Below are 18,882 nucleotides of genomic sequence, written 5' to 3'. Positions count from 1 at the left end.
AAGAACAGATATATTAAAAATATGGCTAGAAAGAAGCACAACCATGCAAACATTATTAAAATAAAGGAATACATAGTACAGTGCTCTCATTTTATGAGAAATATTTGCATCATTCTGTAGTCGGTTGCCTTCCTACAGTGAGGGAGATCAGGTGTACAAAACAAGGCAATTAGATTACAATAGAACCCCAGCTCACACTTTCCTACGGGTTGTATTTGTAATAATATATTTGCTCAACTCTTGTTTTAATTAGGACATGGCTTTTTATATATGCTCAATTCTACATTTCATCAAGTTTATAAATAATTTGAAGTCTATCTACACTTTGCAGTGATACGAAGAATATCAAGACTTCTCTACTACAACATTATGCTTATATGCCCAATTCCATACCTCATCAAGATTGTGAATTTCGACTTGTGTGTACACTCTTGAATACTACGAAGACTTCTTCTTCTCATATATTCCCACAGCTGTCCAGCTCCATGGCTAAATGGTTAGCGTGCTGGCCTTCAGTCACAGGGGTCCTGGGTTCAATTCCCGGCAGGGTCGGGAATTTTAACCATAATTGGTTAATTTCGCTGACGCGGGGGCTGGGTGTAAGTGTCGTCTTCATCATCATTTCATCCTCATCACGATGCGCAGGTCGCCTACGGGAGTCGACGTAAAAGACCTGTATCTGGCGAGCCGAATTTGTCCTCGGGCACTCCCAGCACCAAAAGCCATATGCCATTTCATTCCCACAGCTAAGTGAACAAAAGTGTTTTAAGGAAATTCTAAAAACAATTTTTTCATAGTGTCATCTTTAAAACCAGTGTGTTTCAAATACGTTGTTCTGCACATGATATGGCTGAAGATGATCATTAGATAGGTTGAAACTAGTCCCATTAAATGTTTATTTAATAAACTCTACTTAATTTGTACTGAAAAGGTAGATTTAATTCATTGATTATTTTAATTGGTTTAATATTTTGTGTTTAAATATAACGTATGGAGGCAGTTCACAGCCATCAGCAGTAATGGTCAACATCACCGTACAACATAACTTTCTGTTGTCAGTAGTTTTGATTAGAACACTTGCTGCTCCCTTCTCAGAAACAGCCATGTTCCTTGGCATGTCAAAATACACATCAAAGCCGATCTGCGAGGGGAGATACGAGTTCTGTTGCCTTAAATTGATCGTATGGCGGTGAAATTCTGTAACATTATCAGAGCAGTCATTAGACAGTTATTGGCACAAATACGTTTTCCACCGCAATGGCAGGCTATTATGCCGAATAAACCGAGTAACCCACCCATGCCTTGCCTTGAATAAGTTCCCTGGAATAACATGGGATTGTGCAATTTCCCGTGCTTTTAGTTGTAACATTTCATGAGAAACGCTGCAACTGCTGTTCCACATCTCTCTCACCCATTCCAGTATCGCTTCCTCACTCAACACCCAGAAACCTGCCCTGTTTTGAGCCACGAAATGCCAATTGTTGCTTTTCCCTATTTCTCACTTGTTTTTTGTAAACAGAAAGCTCACGACCCACTGCTCTGTTTATCATTTCCTTCCGCAAATTTCACCACTTTTAGCTTGAATGAAGCCGTGTTAACTGTTCACTTTCCCCATGACAAATATTTTCGAATAAGCTCCACATGGTTGGTTCAGACTGTGCGCAGCAGTGGCCCTTTCCATTTGTTACTACAAATGCACATTCTTGCAATAAGCCCACGAATTGGATGTGCTGCTCTTAATCGGCACAAGACTTACGCAAATATTTAGTCAAAAAATTATGGGTGCGGCTGATATGAGTAAATACAGTATTAATGTTGTTGCTGTTGTCACTGCTTCTGTTGTCGTTGCTGTGTATTTGGGATTAAATTTATGTTGACGATTTGACTAAGCCATGCATGAATTAAAATGTATCACGTAAGATTATTTTTATTGATAAATGACTGAGCAAGTTAGCCGTATGGTTAGGGGCACGCAACTGTGACCTTGCATTCAGGAGAGTGGGTTCGAACCCCACTGTCGACAGCCCAAAAGATGGATTTCCGTGGTTTCCCATTTTCACCAGGCAAATGCTGTGGCTGTACCTTAATTAAGGTCACGGCTTCTTCCTTCCCACTCCTAGCTCTTTCCTATCCTATCATCACCATAAGACCTATCTGTGTCTGTGCGACATAAAGCAACTTGTAAATACTAATAAATGATATCCTACTAAAACGTCTGAAGTGGCCGTCAGAATATTCTAACCCACATTCCAGACTTTTATGTCAGTGTAACCTCCAGTGGGATTCATTAAGCACTAATGCAAAAAGTGTGTAATGTTCAGAAATTAGGATGTGCAAATAGTGGTGAATTTTTTAAATGTGTGTGGTCATTGAGGTTGGCTTGGTTAGCATTTTTTTTGTGCTGTAAATTTCAATACCTTCTGTAACATTTAATGATTTGTTTTTATTATTGATGTGTGAAATTTCGGATCTGTGTTCGTATCTGTGAAGTGGTGTGAGTTGCCATATGTGTATTCACCGAGTGCTGATTGTCTGTTGCTCTAATTGTGATTTTATGTTCTTTGCACCTGGTGTGGAAATTACGTATTGTCTGGCCGATGTATGTGGCGCTACAATTTGGTTCTTGACATCTGAGTTCATAAATTCCTCATTCAGAAATTTAGATTACATTTACAAATTTGTTTCTGTAAGGTGTTGTTTGTTCTGAAAGCTATTTTAAATCCTTCCTTTTTGAACAGTTAGCTATTTTGTATGTATTTTTATTCACAAAAATAAGAACCATGTATTTATAGTTTACAGGTAGGGGTTTGTTTACGTTTTTCCATAGTTTTTTAAATAACCAGTCTATTGTGTCGGAAAGAGAGTTGTTTCCTCCCACAATTTTTGTTATTTTTCTTTCGTTGTTAAAGTTGGTTTTGCTCACTGGTATCGGTAATGCTCTGTTTATCATCGCGTTTAGTCTTACTAAATTTTGTGGGGTTGGGTGATTAGTATCATTGTCTGTTGGGTGTGATTTTTGAGTTGGTTTTTTGTATATCTTGTAAAATAATTTATGATTGTGGTGTCCAAGAAGTTGATCTTTCCATTTGTTTCTGGTTCCATTATGAACTTGATTGCATCGTATAAAGAGTTTATTGTGTCTAGTAAATGTTCTCTGTTTGTGACATTATCATATACGCATATTATGTCATCCACGTATCTGTTCCAGTGCGTTATTCCTTTGGTCGTTGGTTAAGAGTTTGTTCTCAATGCTATTTAAGAATATGTTTGCTATTATTCGCGATAATGGTGAACCCATGACTAATCCTTCCATATGTGATTATATTTTGTTATTAAACACGAAGGTGTTTTTGTTTAAGGTCGTTCGTAACAGACTGATTACAGTGAAACTCAGTTTAGAAGTTCCTGCATAAGAAATTTTCCTGCCTAAGAAGTGTGATATTCTTGGTCCCTTGATCGGTTGCATTAAGATATATGTATATTTATCCCGCTTAAAGTGTTCTGTTGTAAATATATTTCCCGGTTAAACAATGTTCAAATTTTAGATCCCCTTGAGATAGAAAACGTCCGCTCAAAGCAACTCATGGTTAGAACCCTCCAGTCCCCGTGCAAGTTGAACCCTGTGTTAGACCGTTTGTGCCTGTCATGGAGCTTCTCCGGGCTTGCCAAGGCCATATGACGTCACGCTGTGACACCACCACCACCAGATGCTCACTCTCACCTTGTGGAATCGAATCGAACCCATCAGTCGTAATTTCCACTCCACCGTTTACATCAAGCAGAACAGAATCGAATGGGATTCTGTGCGGGAAACACAAAGCACGCAATGGATAGTTTAATAAAACATTAATGCGGTAAGTTGCAATTCGTACTATCCATGGTTGCAAAGCCTTTAGATAATGATACAGTAAGTTGCGTGCCGCGACAGGGTGAAGTCATTAATCGAGGTGGCATCAACATTAATTCAAAACCGAAAAATGTATTTGTCCACAACACAGCAGCTTCTTCTCTCTTACGTTGTTGTTGCAATAATGCTTATGGGTCTTGTCGTAGAGGAAATTATGTTTTGGAACTAAACTGATAAGATTTTCCGTGTCCATTATTAGTTAGGTGAATAAACTATTACGAAACAAAGAAACATCCCGACTCTATGCAGGATCAAGGGTTATGAATTTCATGTTGTTGGTCCGTATTGAACTGAGAATAACATATGAATAACAGCAGACCAAAGAGAATGCAGCTGACTTGCCAGCTGATGCATATTATGCTGCCAAACACCCAGCCGAAAGATCCCGATTGTCTACGAAGTTGAACGAATGTAGATAACCAGCTGGGTGTTGGTGAGAGGGGGCCTGACACACGCACTCAGAGGCATTGCGATACCACGTGTTGGCATAAAATTGAAAGTTATTTTTATTTTTACCTTTATACGAGCTAAACATTGTATTATCGTGTCACTCGTAATTACTACATCACATTATTAGAACGTAGCACAAGGATGAGGAGACATGAAATAATATTCTCGCGGGGAAAGAAACTGTTTACATTTAGATGTGCTAGTGTTGCTACTGCACCTTTATCACTCGCACGTAATACCCCAATACTTTCCCATGCATTCATTTCTGCAACTTCAAACCTGCTTTTCTTCATTACCTTTAGCATGAAGAGGATTATAAAGCAGGAAAATAAACTCAATATCGGCTTGTCCATGCGGTACTAGCGAAACAGCCAGAAACTACACCCGTGGCCGTGACAATTAGTAGGAATGCAGGGGCGATATAGGCCCATGAATAGGTTCTAAGAATCTCTAAGTTGCCAATGTCCCGTCTGCTGCCGTTAACTTGAAGATGTCGGGGGGTGTGAAAAACTGAGGCGGTTTATGGAAGGTTCAGTCAGTGTGCCCCAGAACACATGGAAGGCAATGTGGGAATGTGGGAGGTTTATAGTTCCTTTTTTTTAATTAATTTTTTTAATTTTGCAAGTTGCTTTACGTCGCACCGACACAGATAGGTCTTATGGCGACGATGGGACAGGAAAGGGCTACGAATGGGAAGGAAGCAGCCGGGGCCTTAATTAAGGTACAGCCCCAGCATTTGCCTTGTGTGAAAATGGGAAACCACGGAAAACCATCTTCAGGGCTGCCGACAGTGGGGTTCGAACCCACTATCTCCCAAATACTGAATACTGGCCACACTTAAGTGACTGCAGCTATTCAGCTCGGTGGTTTATAGTTCAAGAAAGCAGTAAAAACCTAAAAACAGTCAACCCTGGACAATTTCTTTTCCAAGTAGGAGCCTAGACTTTTGTGTTTGGAAATGTATTTAATGTCTAATGCAGTATGGAATTTACGTAATGTACGGTCACCATCTACCGTTTTAATGTTCTTAGTATTTCTTTTATCTCTTGTGCAAGGTTTTATATAATATGTTCCTTTCTGTTATCAAGAATTTTTATAATACAGTATGTTCAATTACAGTATTTTACTTTATCTCTAAAAATACATGTCATAATAATCTAATACTGTATTTATATTGTGGCTTTCTTTCAGCAGCTCTTATATATCAGCCTATTTCGGTATTGTTCACAAGCAAGGAAATCTGTTGACTGTGTGTTTCACATGTATGTCAAAGTACAGAATATGTTTTCGGACATTACCCCTTTTAAGAAGTTTCCTGCTTAAGAAGTCTTTTTTTGTGGTCCCTTGAAAATTTTCTTAACAGAGTTTCACTGTATTTCTTCTGTTTATATTGTGTTAAACTGCTTTTTTTTAAAAGATGTATTTCTATAATTGGCGATGTGGTGTCTGACAGACTCCTTGAAGGAGATGCATGTACACTCCTAAGCACACAACCGGAACTGAGACTTTTCGTATCTTCCTTTCTCTCTGTCAAGAACTATTTCATCATCAGAGTTTTGCTCTCAGTATTATTGTTCTCTTCTCACTACGTAGACAAGTTTCCAAGTGGCTTCGCAGACACCATGTCACCAGTTGTGCATCATTTTAATGTGTGGTTTCTTAAGTTATAGTAATAGAACTGATAGACACTCTTATTTTTGTTCGTAATTTAACAATGGCGGAACTCGAGCTGTAAGGCCAGAAGGTTCTGGGTTTGAAGATCAGGTAACACAGTGATGTTGAAAATGATGTGGGCAGTGACTTTGCTATTGAAAGTGATCATAGTACTGACTCGGAAGAAGGCGGCACAGGTAATGAAGGTGAAGATCAAGAAACACAAGAACAGCATTCTTACTATGGTAAAAACCGCTATAAATGGTCCGCTAATAAACCTACTAGAAATGTGTGCACCCCAAGTCACAACATAATTCACTTACCTGCATTACATGCTCAAGAAATGGCAATCAAATTGACTGTAATACTGTCTAGAATTTTATATTTTCCAGGGAGATGGTGTAACTTATAGTTTAACGGACTAATGTAAAAATGCAGAATACAAAACAGGAATACAAACGTATGGACCGTCCCAAAATTGAGGACACTGATAATTTAGAAATTGAAGCTTTTCTAAGATTACTTCTCTACACTGCTTCTTTCAAATCAAACAACGAGGATATTTCTGCAACGTTTACTATGGATGGAACTGCCAGAGAAATTTTTCGCCTCACCACATCTGGAAAGCGGTTTCTTAATTTTCTCCTAGCACTATGATTTGAAAATGCTGAATATAAGACGCAAAGACGTATGCAAGATCCCACAGCAGCAGTGTCCGAACTTCCAGAATCGCTGATAGAAAATTCACAGAAATCGTACTCGCTGGGAGCTAATGTTTGCATAGATGAAAGGCTGATCGCTTTCTGTGGATGCTGCGCCATGAAAATGTTCTTGACGAAACCAGGCAAATATGGTCTAAAACTCATGTGCACAACCAACGCATGGACAAATTACTTCTACAATGCCCATACGCTGGCAGGAAAAAAGATGGAATAGGACTATAATAATAATAAATGTTTTATTGCGCACAAATGTGCATGAACAAAATTCTTATGAACAATCGTCTGTACAGAATTTTGTTAAGGATTCTATTCTCAGTTTACACTTAAGTATGTGATAGCGTTCACAAAGTTCGCCACATCTTTTGCACCTGCCGTCCAGACATGGCTCATGGAAACTCACTTTAATACACAGACATTGGTGAAACCCATGGACAGAATCTAGTCACGTGTCTCAACTCATAGCCTCCCTGAGTCCAGTTGCGGTTGATCATCGCATCACATTGGTAAAAGTCCCAAAATATGCTGTCCCTTTTTTGTTTCCTCTGCGTCGGGTTCCAGAAATTACCGAGGTTTAAGTAAAGGCATAACATTTCTTTGCTGATATTTTGTTTTTCTATATATGCAAATCTTATTTAGTTTTTTATCCACAAACTTTGTGAATGAGATGGTGAGATTTTACCGGACAATGGGGCTGGTTTTGTTTGAGGACGTATATGGGAATGATATTCAACTCTATGAACAGTTTTTATTAAACGCAATGGATTTGCCAATTTTACTGATTTTAATTTTGAGTGATTTGAATCTTTAGGCTTCATAATTTGCCTGACTGGCTGAATAATTTGTAATATCTGAAGCCATTTCTTTTCACTCCGGACCCAGTTTATTTATAACTGTTAGGTTCTTCAGTCTGCTGAAACTAATTTTGAGTGATAAATTTATGAATGAACTACCTGCAAGAAACATATGGTAACAGTATTATACGGTACCTGAAAAAGAAACAACTTAATTAAAATAGAATGAGATGTTTCATTCTTAAAGGAACATCATCGGATTCTATCAAAACACACTCAAATATTTAGAAATGTATAAACATTTATGTTTATTTCGGTTTAAATACTTGAAATCTGGAACTTATCTTTATGACTTGCACTTTTCTCTCCTTCCAAGTGTAGACTGCAATGTGCAGATAAACCGTTGCTCTGTCCTCAAACTGAGCCCAGCTAGTTGTCTAGTCCGTTGACCTTACGCTAGCACCCCCACCTTTAAGAACGAAACATGTCGTTCTATTTTCAATTAAGTTGTTTCTTTTTCAGGTATAATACTGTAATCACAGGTTTTCTTGCCGGCAGTTCATACATAAATTTATTACTCAACATTAGTTTTGGCAGACTGAAGAACCTAATGGTTACAAATTAACTGAGTCCAAACTGTAAAGAAATGGCTTCAGCTATTACAAATTTTGTTGGGCTAATAAACTACTACTGAATATTATCACGGGTATGATTTTTTTGTTCAGTGAAAAATAGATCTGATGTTATTCAAACACTAAATTGAAATTCATTATTGCACCTGAATTCTAAACTAGGGAAAGAAAAATATGACAAATATAACCATTTAATTACAAATTGCTAACAAAACAAAAAGTTGAAACAGGAAATACACACCTGTCGTAGTGCCCAACGTAATACTTTTAACATACTCTCGCCGCTTGTTTATATCTGTAATCATATACTGCTTCAGCAAAGTCTTAAGTCTCTTGTCTGTCTCGTGACCTGCTAAAGCATAATAGCCCATAAAGTCTAATGGTAGGCACTTGGTTGGTATGCCGCGACCAAGACCTTTATGCAGCTTGTTGGCAAATATTTCCCTCACCTGTGGGACATCATCCTGCAAATAAATAATATACAGCATAAAATCTCAAATGAATTAATAAATAAGGAAACTAAACTACAGAGTGGCACAAGAAAAAGTCACCCCATTTGTTTTATGAACTCTGTATTCAATCTGGAAAAGATTAGTATAGAACTGATATAAAAGTAATCAGAACAGCAGGGAAAGAAACTCTCTAATGGGCAACATGTTCCAAATGTCCAAAACTTCTGGCCCTGTATTGCACTGCATTGTTGGGTTTCCTGTTGTACACCTTTTACTTTCCTCTGATGAAACCACGAAGGAAAAAGTCACACGTATTTCATGTCTAGGATATGAGATGGCCATGTTTGGCCATATTTATGACTTTTTCTCATAATACAGACTGCAGAACTGCAATATAGTTTAAAAACAAAACAAAAGGGGAACTATTAAGAAATATTAAGTTCCATGGGGTAAGGAGTAGTATTGCATAACTTCTCAAAAACTTTGGGAGATCTGAAGTCTATGAAGAAGTGCGCTGTATCTCTATCATTGGATCCAGTAAATGTGCTGACAATGTCGCGACTGACAGGAAGAAAAACATAGGCTTTGTTACTGATCTAACAATAAGATTAAGAGTAACAAAACAAGGGCTAAGGAAGATGATTATGAAAAAAGTGACTCAACAAACCCTGCTTTAAGAATTTTGAAGAAAAGTATCACATACCTGCCAGTTGCCAGGAGGTGACTGAGTTGCTCTTGGGTACATGAGGATTTGTCACAAAATTTTTAATTAATTTCTTCCTTTATTATGATATTCCTGTTGTTTTTAAAAGATACTTGTTTAGATGTTTTACATAATTCACTGTCAACAGTAAATGACCATTATACGGTATATGCAAAGAAGAATAAAGTATTCGGTGATAGCTGTAAAATGGGGGAATTTCAGAATTAAAAGCTCATTTTTATAAATACTCTTATGACAATCTGAATGGCATTATAATACATTACTATCACTTTGATGTTGTTACGGTATGGTAATCCCTGTTCTAGGGCTATTCTTTGTGGATTCTCTCCCCCTCCCCCCCCCCCCACTAATAGTTTCCAAGTTATTTCATTAAGGCATTAAGTTTTTATTGGTATGACACCACGGTTAGCTGGTTCAAGCCCTATAGGTGAAATTATTTTTTACCACTGCGATGTTGGATGGCAGGATAGAAGACGTGGTGGCATACAATTTTAATCACTAGATTGTGTGCCAAAAGCCTGGATTCAATTCCAAGACCTCTCCACAATGCTCACATAAAGCAAAGGCATATGACGCTATCGATGGTGATTCAACCGTTGGATGGAGACATTCAGCTTGAGCAGACCCCTTGGTGATATTCGACAGAAGTACACTATGTGCCAACACCAGATTTCACCCTCTCTTGCATCATCATCATCATCATCATCATCATCATCATCATCATCACTTAGCTACATGTTCAGGTCACCCATGGGCATGAAGTAGAAAGACCTGCATCAGACAAGCCGTACATGTCCTTGGCCACTCCCAATTCTAAAATTTCTACACTAAATAAAATAAAAATAAATTGGGTTATTAAAAAAAATACCATCAAATTTTAGCCTGTAAATAAAAGTACATTTAGCAATGTGCAACAGTGCATCTATGGATGATAACTGAGCTGTTAGGAACAGGAGAGTATTTCAAACAATTATTAAACAATATGGTTTCATGGAGAAAACTACATGTTTATAAACTATTTCTTAAACACGTAAAAGTGAATATGACATGGGATTAATTTTGTAAGAAAGTTTAAAATTAAATTTATTATCTCCCTTTCCCAAGGCGAGAGTAAAAATAATCAAAGGAGCTTGGAATGAATTCCTAGACAACTTAAAATAGAACTGTTCGAATGCCTGGTAGGAGCATAATGGTAATGACAAATTTCTTCATGAGCTCATCTCTGCCCTTTTCCCTCCACTAGCTACAGTACTAAATTACCTTTATGAGGATGTCTTTTCTGTAATCTTAGGAAAGAGATGTAACATTACCAAGACCAATCATCCAGTCATAGTGCACCTAAATGGGTACTTGGCACTATACAAATTTTTGGTTTGTTTCAAGGAGCCTTCCCTCATATCTACCCAAATAGAAGATGCACATAAATGGGGTGGGGGCTAATTATACAAAATCCAAAACATTAAATAATCCAAGGATTATTTAAAAAATCAATTTAATTTCAAATTATGCAAACTTGGTCATCATCATCATCCATTTCCTTCGTCCAGCACCATCTGGGTTTGATGGTTTATGGCACCTTTCCATCTTCCCCTATCCAACCACCATTGTTTGTCCAACCCTTGTCCCGTTTCCCTACGGGGTCGGGTATGAGGTGAGATGAATCTGTCGTAGCGGGTTTTTATGACTGGATGCACTTCCTGACGTCAACCTCATCAGAGGAGTTAATAAATGAAATGAATGACGTGATATATAATAGTAGAGAGAGGGTGAAACCCGGTGCCGGTACATAGCCTACTCCTGTCGAATAGCACCAAGAGGTCTGCTCAAGGCTTAATGTCTCCATCCGACAGACGAATCACCATCAACAGCGTCATATGCCCTCATTCCATATGAGCACTGCGGAGAGGTTTGGATCCAGGCTTTTGGCACGCAATCTAGTGATTAGAAATTGTATACCACCACCTCCCCTACTGGCCAACATTCTGATGGTGAAATTTTTTTCGACCAACGGGACTCGAACCGGCTAACCTCGGTGTCAGACCGTTTAGACTTCAGTGCCTTAACGATCATGACCACCAGGCCTATCCAACCACCATTGTTCCTCCATAAATGTATTAAAATCTAGGTTTCTTCTAATTATACTATTCTTGTTCAATTTCAACCACCTTAGTCTGGGTCTCGCTCCTGCCCCCCCTCCCCCCTCCCTCTATCTAGGTCTCCATCATCCGCTTCGGCATCCTTCCCCCTTCCATCCCCTTAACATGCCCAAACCATGTGAGTTTATCCCCTCTGCATTCTGTTGTAAAGCTTTTCCACTCAGATCTCCTTCCTGACGTCCTGTTCCTGTTTTTGTCTTTACATTCATACTTCGTAGAAATTTCAATTCACTGGTCTGGATTTTATTCTCCCGCTTTTTGTCAGTGTCCAAGTCTTTGCCAGATATGTCACTATCTGGCAGTAGTACATCTTATTCATCAGATCTTTACACTTCATTGGTACCTCTTTACTCTACACCAGGTTTCTCACACTCTGGTAAAATGCATTTCCCTGTTGAATCCTTTTACTGATATCCATGTCCAGCCTGCATCTTACATCAATTTGCATCCCAAATACTTCAAAGCTCTCCACTACTTCAAGGTTATTTCCCTTTATTTTTATAATTCCCTTTCTCCTCTAGTTAGCACCACTGTCTTACTCTTTCCCATGCTGATTTTGATTCTAAATTTTAAATAATTTCACTCAACATTTCAGGTTACCCTTGTACTTTATCTCTGCTCCCAACACCAGCACACCATCTTCAAATAGCATTCCCTTCAGCTCCCTGTCCCCATATCTCAATTTTAATTAGTGTTGATGGGGTGAAGTTCCTTATGGGAATTACTGTAAGTATGTAGGTGTTAATATAAGGAAAGATCATCTTCTTGTTTTTGCTATTTGCTGTACATTGCATCGACACAGATAGGTCTTATGGCGACGTGGGATAGGAAAGGTCTAGGAGTGGGAAGGAAGTGGCCGTGCCCTTCATTAAGGTACAGCCCCAGCATTTGCCTTGTGTGAAAATGGGAAATCATGAAAAACCATCTTCAGGGCTGTTGACAGTGAGGTTCGAATCCACTATTTCCCAGATGCAAGCTCACAGCGGCACGCCCCTAACCGCATGGAAAGATTTTCATTGAGGTAATCACATTAAATGGGATTGTAAATACAGGGTACAGATCTCTGCACATGGTTATGAGGATGTTTAGGGGTTGTAGCAAGGACATAAAGGAGAGGGCATATCAGTCTATTGTAAGAATCCAAGTAGAGTATGGTTCCAGTGTATAGGACCCTCACCAGGATTACTTGATTTGAGAACTAAAAAAAATCCAAAGAAAAGCAGCTCTATTTGTTCTGGGGGATTTCCGACAAAAGAGTAGCATTACAAAAATGTTTGTGCTGGTAAGACTTGGGAGAAAGGAGACGATGCTTGTTGTTTAAAGGGGCCTAACATCGAGGTCATCGGGCTCCTCGACTAAGCGGCATGTTAAAAGTTATAAATCTCATCGTGGGTCCGTATTGAACAATGTACATCTTTGTAAAAGAATGATTTTTTGAAGGTCCACCTTTTCAATACATAATGTTTTTAAATTAATTTACATACTGCAAATATTTTTACATTATTGTTATGCCTTAAGCGGGGACATGTTTCGCCTAATTTTTAGGCATCTTCAGCTGCTGTTTCTACTACCCAAGATCAAAATAGCCAGGATCCTGGGTTTTGTTTAATCATCATCATCATCATCATCATCATCATCATCATCATCATCATAATCATCATCGATTATCCGCTCCAGCAAGCCAGGTGCGGGTGTTTATGAGCCTCTTCCAGTTCGTCCTGTCCATCCACAGCTGATGTTCTAGCTTTTGCTGCCAATTTACATCACGTTTGGCAAGGTCTTTGAAAATTTGCTTTTCCCAACTATCATACTTAAAATAGTTAACACGTTCAGTACCTGCTTCTGAGTGGGACACTTGAGTACCTGGACCAGCCATTTTCATGCTTGGCCCTCTTAACATGCATCACTTAATAAAATTTACCATTACTCCTGAACTATAAATGTTAGAAAATTGTTACTTTGTGCTTGTTATTGTTTGAGTCATCAGTCCATAGACTGGTTTGATGCAGCTCTCCATGCCACCCTATCCTGTGCTAACCTTTTCATTTCTACGTAACTATTGCATCCTACATCTGCTCTAATCTTCTTGTCATATTCATACCTTGGTCTACCCCTACCATTCTTAACACCTACACTTCCTTCAAAAACCAATTGAACAAGTCCTGGATGTCTTAAGATGTGCCCTATCATTCTATCTCTTCTTCTCATCAAATTTAGCCAAATCGACCTCCTCTCACCAATTTGATTCAGTATCTCTTCATTCGTGATTCGATCTGTCCATCTCACCTTCAGCATTCTTCTGTAACACCACATTTCAAAAGCTTCTATTCTCTTTCTTTCTGAGCTAGTTATCGTCCATGTTTCACTTCCATACAATGCCACGCTCCACACGAAAGTCTTTAAAAACATCTTTCCAATTCCGATATCAATGTTTGAAGTGAGCAAATTTCTTTTCTTAAGAAAGCTCTTCCTTGCTTGTGCTAGTCTGCATTTTATGTCCTCCTTACTTCTGCCATCGTTAGTTATTTTACTACCCAAGTAACAATATTCATCTACTTCCTTTAAGACTTCATTTCCTAATCTAATATTTCCTGCATCACCTGCCTTCGTTCGACTGCACTCCATTACTTTTGTTTTGGACTTATTTATTTTCATCTTGTACTCCTTACCCAAGACTTCATCCATACCATTCAGCAACTTCGAGATCCTCTGCAAACTCAGATAAAATAACAATATCATCGGCAACTCTCAAGGTTTTGATTTCCTCTCCTTGGACTGTGATTCCCTTTCCAAATTTCTCTTTGATTTCCTTTACTGCCTGTTCTATGTAAACATTGAAAAGGAGAGGGGACAAACTGCAGCCTTGCCTCACTCCTTTCTGGATTGCTGCTTCTTTTTCAAAGCCCTCGATTCTTATCACTGCAGACTGATTTTTTTATACAGATTGTAGATAATTCTTCGTTCTCGGTATCTGATCCCTATCATCTTCAGAATCATAAATAGCTTGGTCCAATCAACATTATCAAATTCCTTTTCTAGATCTACGAATGCCATGTACGTGGGCTTGTCCTTCTTGATTTGATCCTCTAAGATTAGACGTAAAGTCAGGATTGCTTCACTTGTTCCTACATTTCTTCTGAAGCCAAATTGATCTTCTCCCAACTCAGCTTCAACTTGTTTTTCCATTCTTCTGTAAATAATATGTGTTAAAATTTTGCAGGCATGAGATACTAAACTAATGGTGCGGTAGTTTTCACACCTGTCAGCACCGGCTTTCTTGGGAATAGGTATAACAACATTCTGCCGAAAATCGGATGGGACTTCTCCTGTCTCATACATCTTGCACACTAAATGAAATAACCTTGCCATGCTGGTTTCTCCTAAGGCAGTCAGTAATTCAGAGGGAATGTCATCAATTCCCGGTGCCTTGCTCCTATCTAGGTCACTCACAGCTCTGTCAAACTCTGACCTCAAAATTGGGTCTCCCATTTCATCAGCATCAACAGCCTCTTCATGTTCCAGAACCAAATTATCTACATCTTTACCTTGTGCTTACCTCTAGTAAATATTGAGGGTGTGATATCTGGTGTCATAGGTCACTACTTTTGGCATAAAGATTCCTGTTACTGAAGTGAAGAAATGAAAGAATATGAAGGAAGCGTATTCGGGACATTGTTTTAGAAAATATCGGAGTATGAAAAACAGGGTCTTCAGTCCAGTATATTTTAATATCAGGCTTTCGGACTATATCTGTGATGAACATCAACCCTAAAAACTTTTTCAACCCGGAGACATCAATTGGTCTCCAGGATTGCATGATCGAATTCTTTGTGAAAGGCCGGGGCGCCACATTTATCACTTGATTCGCGTATAGATTGGTCTGTTCACACACATACCGATAAAGTTCGTCATAACTCATAATATCGTGCTCTCATTTTCTATTTGAACGTTTATGCCTGAATTCCCTGTAAATGGTGGAACAGGTTGACAATATCTAGGATGATATGTATCAGGCAATTCACTTTCCTCTATAGGCCTATCGGATTCGGGAATCGGAATTTCCTCGTCACTCTCACTTTCACTATCTGAGTCTATTTCAGGCATAAGTTAATCACCAGAATCATCATTGTGAACAATACCTAATAGTTCTTCTTCTGTTAGAAACCGTTTTATACACCATTATACTACACTCGGTAAGAACGACATGCACTGCATTGGAATTTCAATCCTGTTACAACCAGTAACCCAGACTAAGGTGTATGAATGCATAGACAACGAATATAAACAGCACTGCTTCGCGCGGAACATTAAACGTCTTACGCCGTCCACGGTCCGCAATAAGTTAAGACGACATGAATTGTTTTGATATAGATGTTGATTCCCATAGGGAATCTGAAATATTTGTTCCGAATGAGTAAATTTATAATAACAATATAAATGGTCCGTTATTGGACATTATAAATTTTCCAGCTAACTCATTCCTAGTTGCCAGCGTTTCGCCCTCGTGTGCTAGGCTGGGCTCATCAGTTGGTACCTAGCACACCTACCAAGACGCTGGCTAGTGCATACCGTGGAGGCCACTGCGTAGGCTAATTGTAGCCACCGGCAGTGCCAATGCACTATGACACACTTTGTCCCATTATGAAAAATTGATGCCTGCCTGGCCATCAGATGATATAGATGTTGATTCCCATAGGGAATCTGAAATATTTGTTCCAACTGATGAGCCCAGCCTAGCACACGAGGGCGAAACGCTGGCAACTAGGAATGAGTTAGCTGGAAAATTTGTAAGGACCATTTATATTGGTATTATAAATTTACTCATTCGGAACAAATATTTCAGATTCCCTACGGGAATCAACATCTATATCATCTGATGGCCAGGCAAGCATCAATTTTTCATAATGGGACAAAGTGTGTCATAGTGCATTGGCACTGCCGGTGGCTACAATTAGCCTACGCAGTGGCCTCCACGGTATGCACTAGCCAGCGTCTTGGTAGGTGTGCTAGGTACCAACTGATGAGCCCAGCCTAGCACACGAGGGCGAAACGCTGGCAACTAGGAATGAGTAAGCTGGAAAATTTATAATGTCCAATAACGGACTATTTATATTGGTATTATAAATTTACTCATTCGGAACAAATATTTCAGATTCCCTATGGGAATCAACATCTATATCATCTGATGGCCAGGCAGGCATCAATTTTTCATAATGGGACAAAGTGTGTCATAGTGCATTGGCACTGCCGGTGGCTACAATTAGCCTACGCAGTGGCCTCCACGGTATGCACTAGCCAGCGTCTTGGTAGGTGTGCTAGGTACCAACTGATGAGCCCAGCCTAGCACACGAGGGCGAAACGCTGGCAACTAGGAATGAGTAAGCTGGAAAATTTATAATGTCCAATAACGGACTATTTATATTGGTATTATAAATTTACTCATTCGGAACAAATATTTCAGATTCCCTATGGGAATCAACATCTATATCATCTGATGGCCAGGCAGGCATCAATTTTTCATAATGGGACAAAGTGTGTCATAGTGCATTGGCACTGCCGGTGGCTACAATTAGCCTACGCAGTGGCCTCCACGGTATGCACTAGCCAGCGTCTTGGTAGGTGTGCTAGGTACCAAGTGATGAGCCCAGCCTAGCACACGAGGGCGAAATGCTGGCAACTAGGAATGAGTTAGCTGGAAAATTTATAATGTCCAATAACGGACCATTTATATTGGTATTATGAATTGTTTTAACTAAAATTTTTATTTTTACTTTTATGTGTGTTCTGTATTCTGTAGAAACATCCGTCTGATGTGAATTGTTATTACATGTGTTTACATGTAATATATATAAAAACATTTAGCTATGCATACAGCTCTGTCTAAAAAAGGGTAAGTTTACAATTATTGTACATTTGATCAAAACATGATTGATATGCTTTAAAAACATGTGATGATATTGGTTGGTTTGGGTTATTTAGTCTGTAATAACCAATATGCATGCTCTCACTCGAATCTTCATGGACTTGAGTGTCACCTTGGGAGTAAAACTGGGTAGTGTTTTTGTAAGATATTGTATCATCCGTTGTCTGATTGTTGCTTTATGGTGATTAAAATTATGTAAAATCTTGCCACCTATCACTGTGTGTCAAGAAACATAACTTTAAAATTTCATTCAAAACAGAAAACACTAACCAAAGCATGTTCCTAAATCACAATAGCGTCAACTCCAACAAAGACCAATACTCAGGATCTGGGATTTACATCTCACATGCACCCAATGTTTCGTCTCATACATAGGACAAAGAGGACAAAATTTCCCAACTTAATACACTTAAAAATAATGGCCTGGCTTTCAACAGCTGCAGTTATCAAGAGAATGCTTCCAGTCACTATGTACTATACTCGGAAGTACAATTCGTATCATACGCTAGTTATAAGCTGGTGGTTTGGCACGGCTTTATTCGGAAGGAGTGGCTTCTGCTACATATACACCAACTGGGAATATCAGAGACCATCCCTAGAAATCATTTGGGAATAGATGCACACTGTTTAGACCCTATAGTCTGGAATGAAAATATTTTTGAAAGGTTCAAAAAGAAAGGACCTCATATGCCCTTGATTGCAGTGCTGCAGTGCATGACTGACGAGATGGCAGTGAAGACGACATCACTTAGAATCAACAAATTAATTTAAAATCCCATCCCCGGTCATGCAGTGGACAGCTTGCAATCACTTAGTATGACGACACGCCGGTAGCAGGGAAGTTGACGACGCAAGACGATAATTCAAATGAAAGCAGTGATCAGGTTTACTGTGTGGTAGGCCTACTGCTCAACTGACAGAGACAAATGATTGGCCATTAAGTTATTTTGTATCAATATTGTATAATATGATAATATGATACCCTTATCCGTTTCCTCAACAACAGGGCCTCTCAAACGCCCAAAATCTCACGTGTGCATATCGAGGCACAGAGACTCTGTGCACTGTGCATCATTTCAACTCGGCTTGACTCCGATGATGTAGTGCGCTGAGAGCGACGAAGCGTTCGGTGATAGATGGCTTGTTTCTCAGTGAAATAGATAAGCGCAAGACAACATAATAATGGAGCACCCTGTTTCAAAGAAAGTAAAGACTTCCGAAAGTACATTTCAATCGAACTGGGAACTTTTGTATTTCTTTTGCAGTCGTGACGATAAAGCCAAATGCTTAATCTGTGGGACAATAATTATGTGATAAGTTAATCAAAAAGATTTTCCAATACAAATGCTTAGCTCAAATTCACAATGTAAAGTCCAAAAGTCTCCACCTTATCAATACATTTATTACACATTATCACTCACAGTACCGGTTTCGACACTCTGAGGGTCATCCTCAGCTGACGATCATAACAT

At 38.9% G+C, this 18,882-nt stretch overlaps 1 protein-coding gene across 1 annotated transcript in view; it reads right to left on the bottom strand.

Annotated features, from left to right (window-relative positions):
* pds5 (cohesin associated factor B pds5) overlaps positions 1-18,882 on the bottom strand; it is a 463,913-nt gene that overhangs the window by 83,022 nt on the left and 362,009 nt on the right. Inside the window, exon 18 of the mRNA XM_067150024.2 lies at positions 8,397-8,619. Coding sequence (XP_067006125.2) covers positions 8,397-8,619 — 223 coding nt within the window. The remainder of the gene's footprint in view (positions 1-8,396; positions 8,620-18,882) is intronic.

Source organism: Anabrus simplex, chromosome 6 (assembly GCF_040414725.1).
Source record: "Anabrus simplex isolate iqAnaSimp1 chromosome 6, ASM4041472v1, whole genome shotgun sequence".
In the NCBI taxonomy this organism is placed as follows: Eukaryota; Metazoa; Arthropoda; class Insecta; order Orthoptera; family Tettigoniidae; genus Anabrus; species Anabrus simplex.
Note: the sequence above shows the minus strand (reverse complement) of the source record. Positions and strands in the feature narration are given on the sequence as shown.